Raw genomic sequence first — 21,204 nt, 5'->3', positions numbered from 1 at the left:
ATGTTCCAGGTGTGCACTAACGTTTGGCAGGATGCTGAGCCTACCTGGCATCTCTGCATTGCTGCGGTGGAGAAGCAGATGTGTCCTGGGCTCAGTGTAAAAACGATTTAGCACCAATTAAAAACGACTTAGCACCAATTAAAAACATCGTGTAATTAACAGTGTTTTCTCAACCCACATCCTAGGAAGAAAATTAACCCTATCTCCACCAAAACCAGGACACTGGGATACTGTTCCAATGGGTTTATTGGTCAGAAAGGAATATATAAGAAGTGCCACAAACACTGAAATATATAAATGATTCTTTATTTCAGGTAAAACGGAATAAAACTGTAATATTTCACAGGTCTGGGTTTTTACAACATTAATTCTTTGTACAAGATGGGTCCCTAAGGAATACTCCAGGGATTTTTGTCTTGACCATGGTTTTAAAAGCTGATATAATTATTATTTTTTCCCCCTTTCTGTCTGCTTTCACATCCTCTGCGATTTTCTATTTGGTTAATTTATTAATCTCCTCCTGGTCCTGTGGAAGGGTGTCATAGAGAGGGTAATTAATGTTTTTTGATTTATAGAGAGCATGCTCCTGGTTATTTGCCATTGGAGCCTGAGCTGAAGAACGGGTAGAATTTCCCGGAAGAATTAAGAGGGACAAACGCAAGGTGGCACTTTTCTTCAACGTGAAAGAAGTAGAGGATATCTGATTGCTGATCCAGGAGAACGCCGACCACCCTGCAGGGGATGCGACTTCCTACCACCTTCCCACCGGTCAAGCTGTACTCTCCCTGGGAAAACTGGAGACTGAATAAGCTCCCCTCCAGGAAAGTACTCTTGGCTTTGTTCCGCAGTTTCCACCGGACATCCTCACGCACCACCCCCAGCTCCCACTCCGGTTTGTCCCCCACCTCCACTTCCCAGTAATGTTTCTTCTCGGAAAAGCCTTCGGTGGCCACCACCACCGTGTCGGGTGGGATCTCGTGGTGGCTGGAGAGTGTGGGTTGGTGGTACATCTTACTGGTGGTGTTGGGATGGAGGCAGGTCTCATCCAGGGTGATGGTGACTTGGGAAAGGGGGAAAGGAAGAAAGGGAAAGGGGTTAAAAGGGAAGAAAAGAGGGGGTGGTGGAGGAGGAAAAAAGAAAAAGGAAACAAAAAGAAAAAATGAAAAAAAGAAAATAGAAAGAATAGAAAATAAAAACCAAAAAAATAAAAATGAAAAAAGGAACAAAAAGAAAAATTAAAAAAGAAAGACAAAGAAAATATAAAAATAGAAAAATAAAAAGAAATAAAAAGAAAATAGAAAAATAGAAAAAAGAAGCAAAAAGAAAATATAAAAATGAAAAAGAAACAAAAAGAAAATAGAAAAAAGATAAAAGAAAAAACCAAAAAAAGAAAAGTTAATATGAAAAAAGGAACAAAAATAAAAAATAAAAAATAAACACAAAGAAAATATAAAAATAGGAAAAAATAAAAAGAAATAAAAAGAAAATATAAAAATAGAAAAAAGAAACAAAAAGAAAATAGAAAATTGAAGAAAAGAAAAAGAAAAAAAGAAAAAAGAAACAAAAGGAAAATAGAAAAAAGAAAAAACAAACAAAAATGAAAATGAAAAAAGAACAAAAAGAAAAAAGGAAAATCAAAAAAAAGAAAAAAGAAATAAAAAGCAAAAAGAAAAATGAAAATTAAAAAAGGAACAAAAAGAGAAAAGGAAAATTAAAAAAGCAAATTCTGGCAGCCTGTGGCTTTCTCGTGCTACAGGGGATGTGCCCTGGTAGGTACATGAGCCGTGAGGTGAGTGGCGGGCGAGGCTGGGCTTACCTGCCTTGCTTTGGGCCCTCCTGAACTCTGCCAGGAGAGAAACAGTTAATTACAATTAGGGCAGAACGCGGCAGTAACTAATCTGGGTCGCGCAGGGGGCTGGAGGGGCACAGACATGACCAAGTGGCTTTTCAGTCTCCGACTCACCCATTTCATTCTGGAGTTTTTCTGAAAAAGACAGAAATCGGTATCATCCTCCTGCACGGCGAGGCGCTCCCGTGGGGTATCGGTGCTAATGAGAGCACTCCTAAGAGTACATTAATTATCAGCTGGCCTAGGGCTCAGGGAAGGCTGCTAGCTGAGCTCGGGCGGGTGGAGGTTCTCTCAACTCACGGTGGTCATCGGGGCTCCCCGTGGGGCCAGGGGGAGAAGGACAACCCATTGGAACAATGGTTCTTCCCCGCCCTTGCAGCCACCTACGCAGTTGGTAGAGGCCTACTCTTGGGCGCCTTCACCTCCTGACGAGGGAGCCAGGAGCAGCGCCTTGGTGCCCTGAACTTAGGAGCCAGGTGGGCTGAATTTGGCCCCCCAGGAACTGTGGCCGTGCTTTGCGACCCCGTCAAGTGACAACCCCAGGCCTCACATGGCCAGGAGGTGAAACAACTCTAAAAACATGGAGTTTTACTCCTGGCTTTCAAAGATATCAGTTTTTTAGTAGGAAGGGAAATCTGTTTTCGATTCAACTACAGCAAAAAATAAAACCTCAAAGGGCTGACATGATGTTCCCTTGTTCAGATGTTCTGCATTCCAAGGCTGTGCCCAGAAAAAAAAATATTTTAAGGACAACAAAGTGTCGGCATGCCGAGGGACGCAGTGCTGCGCAGCCCTCGGTGGGAGCGGGGCCAGCTGTGGGTGATGTTTCTAATCACAATGTAAATGATCTTTAAGGACTGAGGGTGATATCCTTACCGATTGTGGCAGACATGTCTTGACTTTCTGCGAGGAAAGAAAACTAAAAGTTAGGACAACTCAAGCAGGTGGGTTATAATTATAATTATAATTATAATTTTATATATATATACACACATATATATATACACACATACATATATAAACACACACACACATATATCTCTGTGTGTATATATATACATAGCGAGTGCACTATGCGTTGTGGAACACTAATATATATATATAAAATGTGTATATATATAATATATATGTATGTAGGATTAATCTGGTTTTATATATGGGATTATCTATATAAATACATATAGGATTATTCTGTTTATATACCTGGCGTTATATATGAATACATATAGGATTAATCTGCTTATATAGCTGGTTTCATATATATTAATAAGTATAGGGTGAATCTGCTTACATATCCGGTTTTATATATATTAATACATATAGGATTAATCTGTTTACATGTCTGGTTTTATATATGAATATGTATAGGATTAATCTATTTATATGTCTGGTTTCATACCTATTAATACATATGGGATGAATCTGATCACACCTCTGGTTTTATATATATGAATACATACAGGATTAATCTGCATGGCTGGTTTTATATATATGTTAATATATCTATAGGCTAAACCTGTTTATCTGCATAGAAAACCACACCCGCATTACATATGTTTTCTCTGGTATTAAATAACATCTTGCACAAACATTCCTGAACATAAACCATGACAAAATAAATAAAGGAAAACACCCGACACAAGAAGGGGGCGATTCCGACCCTATAGCTTCAGATATACACAGGATTTGTGCGGGGGGTTTCCCCTGTTATAATCTTTTTAATGCTGCAATCAAATCCTCCTATCATCACTTCATTCTGAGATGCAATAAATAAAATGTTCCACTTAAATATTTGCTAGCCAAGGGAAAAAAAACTTTATATAGAGAGACAGATATAAATGCCTATGTATAGATATATATATAAATATAGCTATATATTTATAGAGATATATGAATGTGTATATATATTAAAAATATATCTATATAGAAATGTCTATATATATAAATACATATATAAATATATATATATTTAGAGAGAGATATATACATGTCTATGTAGATATATAGGTAAACAGATCTATATATTTATATATAGAGAGAGATATAAATGTCTATATAGAGATATGTAGATAAATTATCTACATATTTATATATATAGAGAGATATAAATGTATATATATAGATATATAGATAAATATATCTATATATCTCTCCATAGATATATAGATAAAAGGAGAGGGACTGTACACATACACATAACACAAATTTTCAATTATTTTTTTTTAATTGGAAAAGGGGAGCTCACCTTTGCAAATGTCAAGCTCCGCGAGATTTTTCTAACTCTAATATCCCAAATCCCGTAAAACACTGCTATTTATTGGAGCAGCCACCTGCCAAGCATCTTTCAGGGTATGATTAAAGAAATAACGTATAGTACTAGTGCAGAGTAGGAAAAAAAAAAATTATTTACCCTTCTGGCACCTCTGTTGCTCCTCAGCTGAAAAACAGAGGAAGAAATAGCAGAGGATGCAACATTTTCCAAGGCAAAAACTCACAGAACGTGATGGAGAATTTCAGTGGTAAAGAACATATTAATACATATATAATACATACATAATTTGTACATAATAAATACACAACACATACACAATACATACACAATACATACACAATAATGAGGCTGGGCATTAATAATAGTAATAAATTCAAAACCGCATAAAATTCAGAATATAAAAAAATATATTTGGAATATTAAAAAATTCCAGACTGGGGGGGAGGGGGGAGATAAATTGTCCTCTGAAGGTCCCCACCCTGTAGAAGGTGTCTAGATGATTAGCTTAGACCACAGATGTCACATCCACCAGCCAAAACCAGGTGATGTTGAAGATAATGACACCAGGGATCATTAATTTAATCAAAAACTCCAGACCAGGCGGACATTTTTAATTATGGGCCCTCACGATAATGTAATTTTTGGAAATATAGAGGATTCTTCCACCCAAGGGATGCTCAAACCCAACATGACAAGGAAACAAAAAGATGCTCTTACCCAGTTTTTCCTTGAGTTCCTCAATCTCTGAAAAAGAGAATTTATTTATTTAATTTAAATATTAAAACACTATTTCCACTTGTTTGTTTTTTTTTCAATGCAAACGCATTAGGTTTTCAATCTGTTCCCCTCTGTCCTGTATAGCGAGAGCTGAGATCAAGTGAAATTGTCTGAGCGCCACAAAAATGACCGAATTTCCCCCTGCTATAAGGCAGCCAGATTTCATATGAAAATTTATAAATAAAATCATATAAATAAAATTAATATAAATCTCAAAAAATTAGAAAAAATCTCTCTACTTTTCTACTGTCCTAACCAGCCTTTATAAGAATATTTTATACACAATTTGATGCATAAAATTGTAGAAATAAATGTAAATTGAAAAAAAAAATCAAAATGATTGGCAACCTCAAATTCCAGCCAGCGATCGAACCGCCACAGAATTAGTCATCTTTGTGGTAGGCATCAATTATCTTTAAGTGGTCAATATAGAAGTGTTGTATATATAAATAAATTTTAAAATATATATTTACATATACAACACATATACTATCTGTATATATATTTATATACTTCAATATATTCTATTACTTAAATAGATCTAAATAATTCGGGTATGTTAAAAACTATTTTTTAAAATTTGGTATGTTTAAATATATTTAAATAATTTGGGTATATTCAAATAATTTGAATATATTCAAATAGATAAATATATAAATTTTGTCTATCTATTTATATATAGAAACACACTTTATATCTATTTATATATATAAAATGTCTATCAACCCATGGAAATATCGCGATGGTATTTTTGAAATTTAATTTTGTAAAAGCAAACCAGTTACTGGTATTTCCTCAGCTCAGTTTTTATCTGGTTCTAAAGAATCGGAGAGATTTCTTGAGAGAAGTCACTGGGGAAAAAAATAAAACCCTCTTGCTTACCTTTTTTGATTTCCATTTGCGCATTTTCTGTGGAGAAAGAAATATTTTTACACCCTGAAAGCAATTCTTCAAAACTTCAGTTTTAAAGACTCTACAGAAGTGATTAAGCCCTGACAAATTGTCATCATATTATATACATACATATATTATATATATACGTGAAATAAAAATGTATATTAAAAGAAATTATGTATATAATATAATCTATATTATATACATACGCATGTATGGATCAAGCATAAAACACACTGTGACATCTTGTTTCCTCCTCATTTCTCATCAGGAATCAGTCGTGGGACGGTTTTTCTGCATCAGCTGCACGTAAGGCAACTTACTGCCCAAAGGCACCCAAGCCGGAGCCTACAGGAGGTAAGGTCCACCAAAATCCCAACCTCTTGGAGTCTTAGGAATACAGCTAATTACCCCACAGTTTGTACCACTAAGTCTTAGGAATATAACTAATTACCCCATGGTTTATACCACTAAGTCTTCCGAATACAGCTAATTACTCCATGGGTTATACTGCTATGTGTTAGGAATATAACTAATTACCCCATGGTTTATACTACTAAGTCTTGGGAATACAAATAATTGCCCCATGGTTTATACTGCTAAGTCTTAGGCATATAACTGATTATGCCACAGTTTATACCGCTAAGTCTTAGTAATACAGCTAATTAGCCCCACGGTTTATACCACTGGCCACCATTTCTAGCGTTGCGCCTATTTCTCATGACGCTCACAATGACCTATAGCATTAACGCACCTTGTATGTACGGTATCAGACTTACTTTCGCGGGTGATCGTCTTCTCGTTCTCTGAGTGAGAGGAGGGAGAGGGATAGAGAAGGAAAACATTACGTTACTATCACCTTGCCTATAGGTTTTCAAAATAAACTTTTGTAAATTTCATGTTCGGTGAGGGAGACAATGTCAAAAGTCTTGGTTTGCCTCTACATCCTCCATGAAAATTATAAATCCTACGCAATTTAAGGAATAAAAATCAGCGATGCTGAAAGCAGAAATAACTCAGACATGGCATGCTGTCACAGCAACGCATCGGTGTCAGGAAACAGCTTATAAAGCAATTAAATGGCTTGCAAATAAATCAAGCCCACGGGTACTGCTGGGTTCACCAATATTTCAGTCACCCACAAGAATCGCTTTGTTTCAATAGCCAGATTAAGCTGCATCAATAATTTAACTTGCACTTCCTTTAATTACTAGGGTAGTAAGTTAATTTGCAGCGATAAATGTGATTGCACAGGTTGATACGCCGAGGCGTTGGGGTAGGTGAGGGATGCGGGAAAAGGAATATGCGAGGAAAGGAAAAATACAGCAAAAAGCTGCGGCTGAAGCATCAAGGGGATGATGCTCATAATCCACTCCCCCCCTCCCTGTATAATTCCGGAACCAGCATTGTAATGACACGGTGACATCGTCTTTCAATGGGATCGGATGAAGCATCCCTCGCTTGAGTGTCAGGAGTGGGACTTACTTCTGAGCTTATAAATCGCGGCGATCACCAGGAATATGCTCAAGAGCAGGAGCATGACAAACGCCGTCAGCCAAGGGGAGGTGGCAGGGAAGAAGACATCTGCAAATTATTTCAGAGGGTCAATGGTTTTCCTTGGACTAGCCCATCACCTACACAAAGTGTATCCTCTACACTTTGATGACGCACCCACTAAAGTGTAATTTCCCATTCATTAGTTTAAAAAATTCCCCAATTAAGCCCACTTAATTTCCACGAAGGAAATTTGGGTCTAATAAGCCCACTCTAATTTCCACGAATTTGGAAATTTGGGTCTAAATTTCATTTGTAGGCACCTGTAGGAGCAGTTCACTGGGACCATTACTGGGTGTTTTATGAAGCACCATCAGTTATTTTCATGAACTGCTGGCACTGGGCATTAGAGCAATGGGAAGAGAAGAGAAGAAGGAAGAGGGACCAGCATCCTCCATCCTTACACTACCCAAGAACGAGGTTTCCTTCCACCCCGATGGCTTCACACCCCTGGAAGGCTGCTTTTGTTATTAATATTTCGGCAGCGTTTAGGAGTCACCCATGGAAACTCACGGTGCAAAGGCCAAGAAGCATCACAGAAGAAAAATTATGAAAATGGATGACTCTGTTCCACCAGAAATTTGGGTTCCTGGAGGAACCTGCCCGACATGCTCATTATTTTTCCTCACAGGTCTCAAGGACTCATAGCTCTTCGCTCGTACCCGCAATAATGACGGAAGACTCTGTGGATGTTTTCAACAGTTTATCAATTATTTTGCAGGACATAGAGTTTCCAGATCCTGGTTTTAGAATGATGGAGCTGCCGGCGTTACCGGTGGTGGTACCACTGGTGAGAGGAGTTCCAGTAACGTTGTCTCCTCTACCATCTGTCCACAACAGCTGGACTTGGGCAAACAACCTCTCGGAGAAACATTTCATTCGAATACCGCTGTCCTCGTAACCATCCAAGACAAGCAACGGGTCATGGCCGACACCTACGGAGGAGAGAGACAAATGGGGGAGCTGTGCTTAGCGGCCACAGTGGGTTTAGAGGATAAAGGGGAAGAAATCCACGAGAAATTGTGGATTTAGGATGCCCTACAACCGCTTTCCCTGCCGAAGTTGCAGCCCATCGCCTACGAGCTCAGCAATGCCCTCCCACAGCTCCTATTGGCGGTGGCAGCTCTCTCATAAATACAGAAATATTTACAGAAATATAGAAACAAAACAAATAAAGAGAAGCAAAGGGGCGTTTGCAGTTGTTAAAAGCCATCCTCGTTTCAAATGACTGTCATCCAACCCATCAGAGTCAAAATTACTGCCTCCCTTTGTAGTGTTGATGGCGGTATTATCTAGGTACGCCCATCTCAGTGTGCTTTAGCCCTCTAAAAGATAAGTATCTCCACAGTCACCTTGTAGAGAAAACATGGAGAAACCACGTTCCCTTACAGAAGAGTTAATTCCCTGGGAAGATGGGAATTGGAGATAAATCAGACATATTACGCTCCAGGAGAGCCTGTCTTCTCCTGTTGACTGTACAGCTCCCCTGTAGTCAATGCGAACATTTGCAGTTGAGCACACTGCATATCTCAGCACCACGATATCCAAAGGAATCACCTAAATCTGGACCTCTTTCAGTTGAGAAGGAAGTCGCAGGGGACCGACGCTTCAAACCTGTTCGTTGTCTCAGGAAAGGATTTAGTACAAAGGGAAACAAAACCACGGCCGAGCAAAACTACCTGCGGTGGGGTGATGTGGAGAAACCAACACGAAGGTGAAGATGACTGCCGTCACCTGGCCTGAGAGCCCCATACCTATGGGGAAGACAAATGCCAACATTTGACTTCAAGAGAAATGACATGGGGTCTTGCGCGGTTGAGTTCCGTCAAACCCCCATTGACTTTGAGGTCTTGGTGCCTTCTTGTATGCATCACCCCCATGCCTACTGCACCCCTGGTAAGCCCAGGGAGCAACTCAGCAGCTAGCGAAGTCTTGTGATGGTTCTCGTGGTCATGGAGACCCTCGAACACCACCAACAGCCCTCGGCTATTAAGAAGTGAGCGATTCCCGAGCTGGCCGGGCACGGGTCGCACCAGTAGTACCAGCTACCAGAGCTGAGATGCTCGGGATTCCAGGGAATGGGTGGTCAAAAATAGAAAAGGAATGGAGAGGAAAAGGGTGGGGTGGGGTGGGGTGGGGTGGGGTGGAAAGGTAAGGCAAGGCAAGGAAAATGGAAAGGAAAGGAAAATGGAAAGGAAAAATAGAAAAAAGAAAGAGAAGAAGAGAAGAAGAGAAGAAGAGAAGAGAAGAGAAGAGAAGAGAAGAGAAGAGAAGAGAAGAGAAGAGAAGAGAAGAGAAGAGAAGAGAAGAGAAGAGAAGAGAAGAGAAGAGAAGAGAAGAGAAGAGAGAAGAGGGAAGGGAAGGGAAGGGAAGGGAAGGGAAGGGAAGGGAAGGGAAGGGAAGGGAAGGGAAGGGAAGGGAAGGGAAGGGAAGGGAAGGGAAGGGAAGGGAAGGGAAGGGAAGGGAAGGGAAGGGAAGGGAAGGGAAGGGAAGGGAAGGGAAGGGGAAAGGGGAGAGGAAAGGGGAGAGGAAAGGGGAGAGGAAAGGGGAGAGGAAAGGGGAGAGGAAAGGGGAGAGGAAAGGGGAGAGGAAAGAAAAAGCACAACATATTGCAAAACACATTAAAAAAAAAAAAGTGCTGTGAAAATTAACAGCAAGTGCCTGGCAACTGCTCTGTTGAGACTGCAAAGCCAAGATCACAGCAAATATAAAGCCTGCAACAAACACCTCAAACAGGGAGAAAACCACTGCACACCAAGTGCAGAAGGTCCAAGCAAGGGCAAAGAGAAGGGTGAACAACAAAAATGAAACTAATGCATTACCCCACAGGAAAAAAACCCAACAAAAATACCCAACAAACAAACAAAAAAAAAAACACAGAAAGGAGACGTGGAGTAAGGGATCTGTGCCATTGCACGGTATCAGTGCTCATCTGGGACTTCCCAAAGGGTCTGTCCCCATCCCACATCCCACTGTCCAAACATGGATTGCTCTCCATGAAATCCAACCCTACGCAACCACAAAGCCAAACCCAACAGTAAGCACGGCATCAGGACGGGTGGGTATTAAGGTACGTTTGGGGTTTTTCTCTCACCCAAGCAGCAGTTCACCATGACAACATCCACCCAAAGCAGAGCTTCACCAGGATTAATTCACAGATCTTTCAGGATAACGCCGAAAATGTCTGCAACCCAACCCAACGCAACCCAACCCAACGCAATGCCTGCAGGAACCAGAGGGCTAAGAAAACATCTGGAGCTCTTCCCTGGAGGAGCAGCCAAATAAAACATTTCTTCAAAAAAAGAGAAACACCAACCTGGTTTTCACCACCCTGGAGTCCCAGCAACACAGAAGAAATCTGCCTGCAGGTGCTTACACCTGTTGGCAACACTCAGCTGGCTGCTGTCACCTTTAGACCTGCTCAGCCGCCGCAATCCTGACCATAAAACCAACTCTTTGATCTTCCAAGGGTTACCCATTAACTTTTGCAACGTGGTACAGTGAGAGCAAAAGAAAATAAAAACAGTTGGGGCTGGGGATTTATGCTATTGATGGTCAAATACACTACGGTGACTAGGAAAAAGCGTAAAGAGCCCTCAAAAAACTTCAGAGAGCTGTGGGAAGTGGACCCCAAGAAACCAGTAGGGTTGGCCAATAATTTACAGTTAATCTAAAAGCAGAATCGTTACTGGGAAAAGGAATGGCTGTTATCGATCGGGTTGTAAAACACGCATTGTTTAACCACCCTGGTAGCTGCTTGATGTTTGCCTTCGTTCCAAAGTACTCATGCAAGGACAGGTGCAGAAGACCTGGAGGTAAAAGTAGGTGGCTGGACTGTGTCCCACCCTGAAAAAAAAAATAAAATTAAATCAAAGTAGACACGCAGCTGAACATCCCATTCCTGCGAGTCCGCGCGATGCTCTGCGTTGTACTCAGGTCACCTCCAGCTTCACCTCCTTTCTGCGTCCCCAGAGCCACCCTGAACTGGGGGAACCTCCCAAAACCATGATGATACGAGCTGCTTTAGACCTGCTTGTGGAACTGGGTGGCCTGGGGTGGTGGTGGGGATCCCATCAGATCCCGAGGAATTGGGGATGCCTTGAGCTGGCCACCGAACATGGAGACATGTGAAGAATTTTGCTCTGGTTTGCTGGGCTTGAAGCATTTGTGCCAGCAGGCATGAAGCACAATGCTTTTTGGAAAGGAGGAAACCACCACATAAAAAAAAAATGAGTTGGAGGCCAAGTCTTCATGGGACATCACCAAAAGGGAAAGTTCTCCACCTGTAAAGCACCAGCTTTGGTCTGTGGGCAAAGGGAAGAGGGAAAAGGGTGGATTTGTCCCCTTTGGGGGGCAGGTCATCGTCCCCCCCGCTAAGGAGGGATGGAGAAACCTTCTGAGAGAAGCTTGTGTGATGTGATGTCCACACCCCAAGGCTCTCCACGGTTGTGGAGGTAAATGTGGGACACCTGAGGTGGGACACCTGAGGTGGGACACCGTTGGGATAAATACCCATCGCATTCATCCATCGCATAAATATTCATCCTGGTGGATCAACAGCTCGCCACCAGGGAGCGGAGGTCCACGAGCAATCTCTGAGACAGCCAGATGTTCAGTTTTAAGGGAATTTTATTGGTATTTTGTGACATTTGCTTGGCAATAATTGTGTTGGGTTGGGTTTCCCATCAGGGCAGTTACAGCCGAGATCAAAGGATGAGAGAGAATGGTTTTCCCAAATCCCAGCTCCTGGTACGGCGCATTGATGGTTCCATCCCTGCCCGTTGCCGCCTCTGCCAAATCCTGCTGGCCCATCTCCCTGCTGCAAGGTGAGCGTGGGCTGGTGGCACTCATGGTGCTTCTGGCTCCTCCAGGTTCTTGTTGGCTGTGGAGAAAGGGAGCAAGGTAATGGGAAAATCCTGCTCCCCCGAATTTTCTGACACCAAAACTACCTGCTAGAAGTGACAAGGACTCTGCTTCTGAAGAAGGTCCACAAGTCGGGTTATACCCAGAGATTTGAGGCTGTCAGGAACCCAACACCTGAGCTTCAGGCAGGGTCCTGAGGGAGCCAGGACAGGACTGCATCAACCGCTGCCCCTGCCCCTGATGCACAATGAGGTGCTTGATCCAAGGGTCTGCAGCATGTGGTCCTGACAGTGACCCTCCATGTAGCGCCCAGGGGAAATCCAAGCCCCTACAGCCCTGCTCCTCCATGGTGGCACCAGCCAGACACCCAGGGATTCCCCGCTTCCCCCATGAAAGGTCTGGCCGAGCTTCTCTCCCAAGAAACAGGGCATGGGAAGTCACGCTCCCTGTGAAGAAGGGCTCCCAAGAGCTTCAAAGGTTTACTGAGTATTGATGATGCACCATCACAGAGGCTTCTTGCCCCCAGAGATGCTCATCATCACCCCCTGACCCAAAGACTGCCCCACCTGCCCTCTTTCTGCCCTTTGGGAGCTGAAATCCCCTTGCCAGCATCTCCCCAGCAGGATCCACCCCACAGTCAGGCTGCCACCAGCGTGTTTCCCTCTGCTCGACCACTGCTCCTCTCCCACCGGCTGGTCCCACCACTTCCATCCTGAGCAGATGCTCTACATCCCTTGTGGCTCCCTGCTGGATCCATCCCCCTGCATCATCCTGAGCTGGGGCGGAGTCTTCCCACGATTCCTCTTCCTTCTCCTGCCACCCAACCTGTTGGAAGTGTTTGTGGTCCCCGTGTCACTTCAGGTAGTCACCTGCACAAATGACGTCAGCATCTTCCCCATGATAGCAGTTGTGTTCGCCCCACGGCCTGGCCGGGCAGTCGGAGATGCTCTTCTCCGTCCCGTCGCACTCCACGTCGTCCAGCCAGATGATGTCCGAGCCTCGCCCGTAGCGAGCGCCTCCCAAAGCCGACAGCGGTGACCCGCAGCCCACCTGCTTGCACACCACCTTGGCATCCTTCATGTCCCAGTGGTCATCACACACGCTGCCCCACCGGTTCTCGTGGAGCACCTCCACTCTCCCAGCACATTTATTTGGACCATCCACCAGCCGGACCGGTCCTTCCTCGGGAATATCCACCTCTGCAGCAACACCCAGAAAAATAAAGGTTAAAGGAGCATCCTACGCATCCCACCGTTGGCGGAAAGCAGGTCGGCTCAGCAGAGGCTCCGTGTCTCCAAGCCCACGGGGGAGGTGGGCTGTGGTGGAGAGGAAGGCAGCTGTGGGGAAAGGGCAGGAGGAAGACTTCCAGGGTTTCTTGATGGCTTCAGGCTCTACTCTGTGTCTTCTCCAAGAAGTCTGCTGATGCTAACCACCCCAAAGCCCAGTGGTGGGACAAGGGAGCAGAGCAGCCTCAGGTAGGAGAGGATTTAACGTTCCCCCTGGGTCAGCTGCATCCATGTGTCCTCCCTGGGTCACCAGCCAAGGGCTGGCCACAGCGATGGGATCAGTTAACCAGCTTCATCCCCCCCCGATCCTACCAGCAGGCACTCATGGAGCTGCACAGGGGTCAGGACCTGATGGTGGCAGGAGGGGGGATGCGTGTGGTGGGATCTGCCCATCCAACATGCAGGATGGGGCATGGAGGGGGGGGGAGTTACCTGAGCACTCCACGCTGGCGTCTTCTACGTGGTTGCAGATGTTGTCCCCCCACGCCTTCGCCTCGCACTCGGTGAGGGACGCCTCCGTCCCTGTGCAGTTGAGGTCGCTCAACCAGATCTGGCCTTGCCCTTCTCCGTATTTGGATTCCCGAGGTGCCGAGAGCGCTGTCCCGCAGCCCAGCTGCCGGCACACCACCTTGGCCTCCCGTAAATCCCACCGGTCATCGCAGACGGTGCCCCAGATGCCCTCGTGGAGCACCTCAACTCTTCCAGAGCAGCGGTGGGGTCCACCCACCAGACGGACCGAGGTGGAGACGGTGATGCCCGAGTCTGCAGACGCATCCAGAGAGGGCACACTTAGACCGTGCGTTGATGTTCCTCCTCTCCACCAAGCATCCCAGCCCTCCTCCACCCACAGCAGCCCCTCCTCCACACACACGACATACAACTGTCCCAGCAAGAAGCTCAACGGTAGACTTAAAGGTCAAGCTTGAGCTGAAGAAGAATGACCACAGAGCACCCCAGCTAGTGGAAAGGGGAGAACCTCCCAATCTGAAGACTCCTTCCATGGTGTAAGAAGCCCAGGCTACCAGGAGGGGAGAACCTCCCAATCTGAAGACTCCTTCCACGGTGTAAGGAGCCCAAGTCACCAGTAGGACCATTAAGTCCACCTACTCTAGTAGGAGAGTGCTCCGTAGGAAGGCCTTGTTCCTGCCCAAGGTCATGCCCACATTGACTGTTGAGGACACCCAACGCGTGGTAGGTCAAAGCTTGGAGAACGGATTGATTACCTGCACAAATCGCACTGGCATCTTCTCCATGGTAGCAGTTGTGTTCCCCCCATGGCCTCGCTGGGCAGTCAGCGAGAGCAGCTTCCCCCCCCGTGCAGTTCACATCATCCAACCAGATGGTGTCCAACCCTCGTCCAAACTTGGCCCCGATGGGTGCCAGCACTGCATCGCCACAGCCCAGCTGCTTGCAGACGACTTGGGCATCATTGAGATCCCAGTCGTCATGGCACACGCTGCCCCACTGCTCTTCATGAAGCACCTCAACCCTTCCAGCACATCGGTTGGGGCCTCCCACCAGCCGGATCGGTCCCGGCTCCGGTATTTCTGTTCCTGTCAAAAAGGAACAAGGGAGATGGTTTGGGATGAGTCTCCGTGCCAGTATCACCTGGAGGAAGCGGAATGTCCCATGATGCACCAGAAGGACCTCTGCTCATCCCAAGGGAAGCAGCTCAAAGGCTCTCCTCTTAACTTCTGGCTGAAGAAGGAAAGCCAAAAGAGAAAATAGGATCAGGATGGAGGCTGACAGGGAAGCAAGAGGACAATCTGCATCTGCTCACACCCATGGGGTCATCTCAGGGATACAACTTCTCCAGGTCAAGCGGGGGAGGAAGCTGGAGCCAACAAAGTCATCCTGCACCCCCGACATCCCAACAGGATGGGTTTTTTTGCACCCCAGCTTGCATGGGGCTGGCAGGAGAAGACCCCTGGGAGTTACCTGAGCACTCCACACTGGCATCTTCCACGTGGTTGCAGACGTTGTCCCCCCACGCCTTCGCCTCGCACTCGGTGAGGGACGCCTCCTTCCCCGTGCAGTTGAGGTCGCTCAACCAGATCTGGCCTTGCCCTTCTCCGTATTTGGATTCCCGAGGTGCCGAGAGCGCCGTCCCGCAGCCCAGCTGCCGGCACACCACCTTGGCCTCCCGTAAATCCCACCGGTCATCGCAGACGGTGCCCCAGATGCCCTCGTGGAGCACCTCAACTCTTCCAGAGCAGCGGTTGGGGCCACCTTCCAGGCGGATATCCAGGCTGGTGGGGGCTACATCTTCTGGAGAGAGCAGAGACCCCAGGATGAAGGCAGGGAATGAGGGAGACAGTGCTCTCACCCCAGAGAGGTGCCTTTATTGTCCAACCGGGAGGAAGAGAAGCATCCCAAAGATCTGGGATGGGATGCTAGCATCCCAGATCCCTGGGATGGTATTCCAGCATCCCAAATCTTTGGGATCATATTCCAGCATCCCAAATCTTTGGGATTACATTCCAGCATCCCAAATCTTTGGGATTACATTCTAGTATCCCAAATCTTTGGGATCGTATTCTAGCATCCCAAATCTTTGGGATCGTATTCTAGCATTCCAAATCTTTGGGAACTGAGTATTCCAGCATCCCAAATCTTTGGGTGGGTTTTTTTAGCACCCTAAATCTTTGGGATTGTATTCTAGCATCCCAAATCTTTGGGAACTGGGTGTTGTAGCATCCCAAACTTTTGGGATTATACCCTAGCATCCCAAATCTTTGCAATGGTATTCTAGCACCCCAAATTTTTGGGATTGTATTTTAGCATCCCAAATCTTTGGGATCATATTCCAGCATCCTAAATCTTTGGGACTATTCTGGCATCCCAAATCTTTGGGATAGTAGGCTAGCATCCCAAATCTTTGCAACCATTTTCTAGCATCCCAAATCTTTGGGATTACATTCTAGCATCCCAAATCTTTGGGAAATTATTCTGGCATCCCAAATCTTTGGGATTGTATTCTAGCATCCCAAATCTTTGAGAACTGGGTGTGCTAGCATCCCAAGTCTTTGGGATCATATTCTAGTACCCCAAATCTTTGGGATTGTATTCTATCATCCCAAATCTTTGGGATAGTAAGCTATCATCCGAAATCTTAGTGATGGTATTCCAGCATCCCAAATCTTTGGGATGGTTGGCTAGCATCCCAAACCTTTGCAAACTGGTTTTGGAGTCGGGAACAGCAAAATCTGTTCTGGGATACAAACCACCGGGTTCAATTTTGACCGCAAAGGGAGAGGTGTAGCCCCCCCAGACCTACCCTGCTAATCAGCATCTGGGTAATTTTCCCTGTAATTAAGGATTGTGTCCCACAGGAAACGTTCCTACAAGGACTGGAAAGAGGGAGGAGAAAACTGGGACCTTTCTCCCCATTCCCTAAGGGAAGGGTCAGGTTTGCCCAGCTACCGGCAGCAGTTACTGGGCGCTGTCACGAATCCTCAGCACAGGAGTGGGAAGGATCCTCGGTCCCACTCCTGCTTGTTGGATCCACCAAGACACACGATCCTTCCCAAAACCTGGCTCCGAATCTCTGACCGCAACCCTGCCACCTTAACAAGAAGAACCAAACCCCTCGGGATACCCTTATCCCTTGGCACGGATCTGGGATGCTGCAGTGGGAAAAATTCCGGGACTGAATCCCTGAGTTACCTCCACAGAGCCAAGGGGACACCAGGCGTTGCTCCATGGAGATCAGCCCCCAGCGTGGAAAATATCCCCATTTGGGGTTCAAGTTTGCTCCAACCAGCGTCTGGTTTGCCAATATTTTGGGGCAGCACCACTCCTTCCCCCCCACCCCCACCCCGTACCCCTCCCCAGATATCCAGGAGATCATCCAGGAGGTCTTCTCCATCAGTGAATCCAGAGAAAGTGCTTCCCCCCCCCGCAGGAACACAACTAAATTCCCAGATCGGACGCGGCATCATTCTCCACAATGTCTTAGGACAATGCTCACCCTCTGCTCCCTGCCGCACTCACTCACCTGCCTGCAGGACTCCGGCCAGGAGAGCTGAAAGCAGAAAAAATTGGGAATATTAGTCCAATTTGGGGGGAATTCTGCAGAGCGTGGAGACGCAGGATGGCAAAATGCCGGGAAAGGGGAACAATTCTGCGCACTCCCATCATTGCTCCTAAATCTGGATGTTAACGGGCTTTGCGCATCCTGCCGCGTGCCCATGGGGATTGCTGGATAAAGGTTGGAGGAGGAGGAAAAATGTGGGGAATAAATAGGGTCTGCTGGGAAAATGGAAAAAAATTATTTTTGGGGGGGGGGGGGTAGGAAGATAATGTGGAAAATAGCATAAGAGAGGAAGTGGGATCGCTCATGTCCGGATTCCTTCGCCCGGAAGTCGGAATCCGGGGAGATTATTGTCTTTACAGGATCGCGGCATGGTTTGATGTCAGGATCTGAGCGTCGAGGCGGGTTTCCTGCGAGGGATCGAATGCCACCGGCTCGGGCTGGGCAAGGAGCGGCGGTGGGAGAGGGGACGCAGCGGGGGAGGGGATGCAGACCCAAAGCAGGGAGAAAATAAATAACTGAATGAATAAAAAAAGAGATGGATAGATAGATGGGTAAATAAATAAATATTTAAAAAAAAAAAAAAAGAAAGAAATAGATGGGTAAATAAATAAACATTTTAAATAAATTAATAAATTAATGAACTAATTAATAAATAAATAGATGTGTAAATAAATACATAATTCTTTTTAAAAAATTAATAAATAATTTAATGAACAGATGGGTAAATAAATACACATTTTTAAAAAAAATTAATACATTAATAAATTAATGAGTAAATAAATAAATATTTTGTAAAATTTAATAAATAAATTAATGAATAAATCAATAGATAGATAAATAAACAAGTTTTTAAAAATGTAATAAATAAGTAAATCAATGAATAAATAGATAGGTAAATAAATTTTTAAAAAAATAAATAGATGGGTAAATAAATAAACTAATGAATAAATAAATAGGTAAATATTTATTAATTAATTAATTAATTAATTAATAGAAAAAAATTAAAATAATAAAAGAACCCAAAAAAAATCCCACCTCACCTACCCCAGAGACACGCCAGGAGGACAGGCTTCATGACGGCAGCAAAGACACAAAGCGCAGGATGGGGAGGAGGCAGAGGAGTACACAAGGCACCGGCTATTTGAGAAGTCCCATGTCCTCCTCCCCCACCCCCCGGCTCCACCCCAACCCCCTCCCTCTGGACCCCGCGGTGGGTCCCCGGCATGGTGGGAGAAGCCCAGCCTCTACCAGGAAGCGACTCTGGTGCCACCGGCGTCACGTCGGTGGTGGGATTGTGAAATTTGGTTTTCGGGAAGGCGCTGAGCAAACAAGTCCTCAGGGGACAGCCCGTTCTGGACCATGCGTGGGGGGAGGGGTGGTGGGTGGTGGGGGGTTGGTGGGGATTTTTATTTTTTTTAATTTTTTGGTTTGCAAGTTGCTTTCCAGGACTGTGGGAGTAGAACGTTACCACGTCTGGGGCTGGGCTCCCCAGTTTGAGAGACATGGAGCTACTGGAGAAGGTCCAGTGGAAGTTACAGAGGTGATGGAGCATCCTGGTAAGGAAAGGGTGGGAGAGCTGGGACCGTTTAGCTGGAGAAGGGGAGGCTGGGAGGGGACCTTGTCAACATCTTCCAGTGTCTTGAGGGTGAGCATCATGAGGATGGGGCCAAGGTCTTCTTGGTGGACGGGCGCCAACCACAACTCAAGAAGTTCCATCAGAATGAGGAAAAACTTTAATTTTGAGGGTGACGGAGCACTTGGGAGAGGACCTTGTCAATGCCTACCAGTATCTTCAGGCTGAGCATCAAGAGGATGGGGCCAAGGTCTTCTCGGTGGTGCCCACTGACAGGACAAGGGGCCATGGGGACCAACCACAACCCATGAAGTTTCATCAGAATATGAGGAAAATCTTTGAGGGTGATCACTTAGGAGGGTTTTAGATTATTTTTTTCAATTTAATTTTCAAATTCTAATTTTGTTTTTAATTTTTTTTCAATTTGTTTTGTAAATTTAAATAAAATTTGAATTTTTTTCCATTTACTTTTTGAGTTTTAATCTAATTTAGAAGTTATTTTTTCAATTTAACATTTAAATTCAAATTTAATTTAATTTTTTTTCAAATGACTTTTTAAATGTAAATCTAATTTAAATTTTTTTCAATGTCCTTAAATTCAAATCTAATTTAAAAATTAATTTTTTCAATGTTCTTTTTAAATTTAAATCTAATTTTAGATTTTTTCAATGTCCTTTTTAGATTTAATTTCAATGTAAAAATTATTTTTAAATGTCCTTTTACAATTTAAATATATATTTAAATTTTTTTATTTACTTTTAAAATTTAAATTTCATTTACGTTTCTTCAATTTGTTTTTTAAATTTAAACCCATTTTAATTTTTAAAAAAAATAAATTCTAAATAATTTTAAAAATTTAACTTACTTTTTTACAAAAAATATTAATTATTTTGCAAAATCCATCTCCCCCCATGCTGCTCCCCCCCCCCCCCCCAGCAGGCAGTGAGCCCTCCACTTTTCGGCACCAGGGCCAGAATTTGGGAATTTTGGGAATTTTTCCATGCCCCTCAGATCAGGCTGGGATCGGGACCAGGCCAGGATCGGGATCAGGCCGGGATCGGGACCAGGCCAGGATCAGGACCAGGACTGGATCGACCCGTGTGTTTGCAGAGCAAACTTCGGGTGCCAGATTTGTTTTCCTTTGGCCTTCGGCTCCGGCTTTGTTTTCCCAGCAAACAGGGGGAGAAAATCCGGGATTAGGAAATATTCCACCGCTTCCGGGAGGAACGCACCACCACCCCGCCCCTCCCATCCCCCCCCCGCCCCCTTAAATTGTTCAAATTAATCAAAAATTTGGGGGTTCTTCTTTGCAATTCACACGCGTAGCGGCGTTTTACAAAGCAGACAGTGGCCTGGCATGTCCCCATGCACATACATGTGCTCTACATGTGGCCCTGCCACACACACACATGTCCCCACACACATACATGTGCTCTGTGTGTAGCACTCCTACACACACACGTGTCCCCATGCACATACATGTGCTTTACATGTGGCTCTGCCACACACATGTGTCCCCCACGGACACACATGCTTTACATATGGCTCTGCCACACACACATGTGCTTTACATGTGGCTCTGCCACACACACACATGTCCCCACACATGAACATGTGCCCTATATGTGGCCCTGCCATGCACACATATATCCCTACACACATCCATGTGCTCTATGTGTAGCCCTGCCACACACACACACACGTGTCCCCATGCACATACATGTGCTCTACATGTGGCTCTGCCACACACACACACGTGTCCCCATGCACATACATGTGCTCTACATGTGGCTCTGCCACACACACACATGTCCCCATGTACATACTTGTGCTCTACATGTGGCCCTGCCATGCACACGTGTCTCCACGCACACCCATGCGCTTTACATGTGGCCCTGCCACGCACACGTGTCCCCACACACATACATGTCCTTTACAAGTGTCCCCACGCCCCACGTGTGTCCCCACCCCCACACGTGTCCCCACCCCCCGACATGTCCCCCCCCCACAGACATGTCCCCTCCCCTCCCCGCCGCGTGCCCCCCTTCCCCGTCACCCCCCCGCGGCCCAGGCACCTCCCCGCCCCGCCCCCCCAGCCGC

The 21,204-nt window shown here is 45.2% G+C and overlaps 2 protein-coding genes across 2 annotated transcripts in view; both read right to left on the bottom strand.

Moving 5' to 3' along the window:
* Positions 1–290: 290 nt before the first annotated feature.
* LOC130149677 (butyrophilin subfamily 2 member A1-like) lies at positions 291–10,545 on the bottom strand. The gene is made up of 12 exons (XM_056339577.1): positions 10,441–10,545; positions 9,026–9,100; positions 8,009–8,281; positions 7,278–7,376; positions 6,505–6,598; positions 5,781–5,854; positions 4,839–4,865; positions 4,260–4,286; positions 2,726–2,752; positions 1,964–1,984; positions 1,817–1,843; positions 291–1,060 (listed from the first exon to the last, which is right to left on the bottom strand). The coding sequence occupies exons 1-12, from the start codon at positions 10,457–10,459 to the stop codon at positions 591–593; spliced, it is 1,233 nt and encodes a 410-aa protein (XP_056195552.1). The 5' UTR covers positions 10,460–10,545; the 3' UTR covers positions 291–590.
* Positions 10,546–11,957: 1,412 nt separating this feature from the next.
* Positions 11,958–21,204, bottom strand: part of LOC130149676 (deleted in malignant brain tumors 1 protein-like) — a 46,290-nt gene continuing 37,043 nt past the window's right edge. The window contains 7 exon segments of the mRNA XM_056339576.1: positions 11,958–12,228; positions 13,079–13,408; positions 13,928–14,257; positions 14,719–15,048; positions 15,434–15,763; positions 17,493–17,519; positions 18,576–18,892. Of these exon segments, the coding sequence (XP_056195551.1) occupies positions 12,194–12,228; positions 13,079–13,408; positions 13,928–14,257; positions 14,719–15,048; positions 15,434–15,763; positions 17,493–17,519; positions 18,576–18,892 (1,699 nt within the window). The 3' untranslated portion in view covers positions 11,958–12,193.

This window comes from Falco biarmicus, chromosome 5, assembly GCF_023638135.1.
Source record: "Falco biarmicus isolate bFalBia1 chromosome 5, bFalBia1.pri, whole genome shotgun sequence".
Taxonomy (NCBI): Eukaryota; Metazoa; Chordata; class Aves; order Falconiformes; family Falconidae; genus Falco; species Falco biarmicus.
Note: the sequence above shows the minus strand (reverse complement) of the source record. Positions and strands in the feature narration are given on the sequence as shown.

What these genes read in the sequence shown, in the direction of transcription:
- LOC130149677 (XM_056339577.1), bottom strand. An exon ending in TCCACATCACCCCACCGCAG is followed by an intron (nt 8,282 to 9,025) that starts GTAGTTTTGCTC and finishes TCTCCTCCGTAG; the next exon opens with GTGTCGGCCATGACCCGTTG. An exon ending in GCAAATGGAAATCAAAAAAG is followed by an intron (nt 4,866 to 5,780) that starts GTAAGCAAGAGG and finishes TCTCTTTTTCAG; the next exon opens with AGATTGAGGAACTCAAGGAA.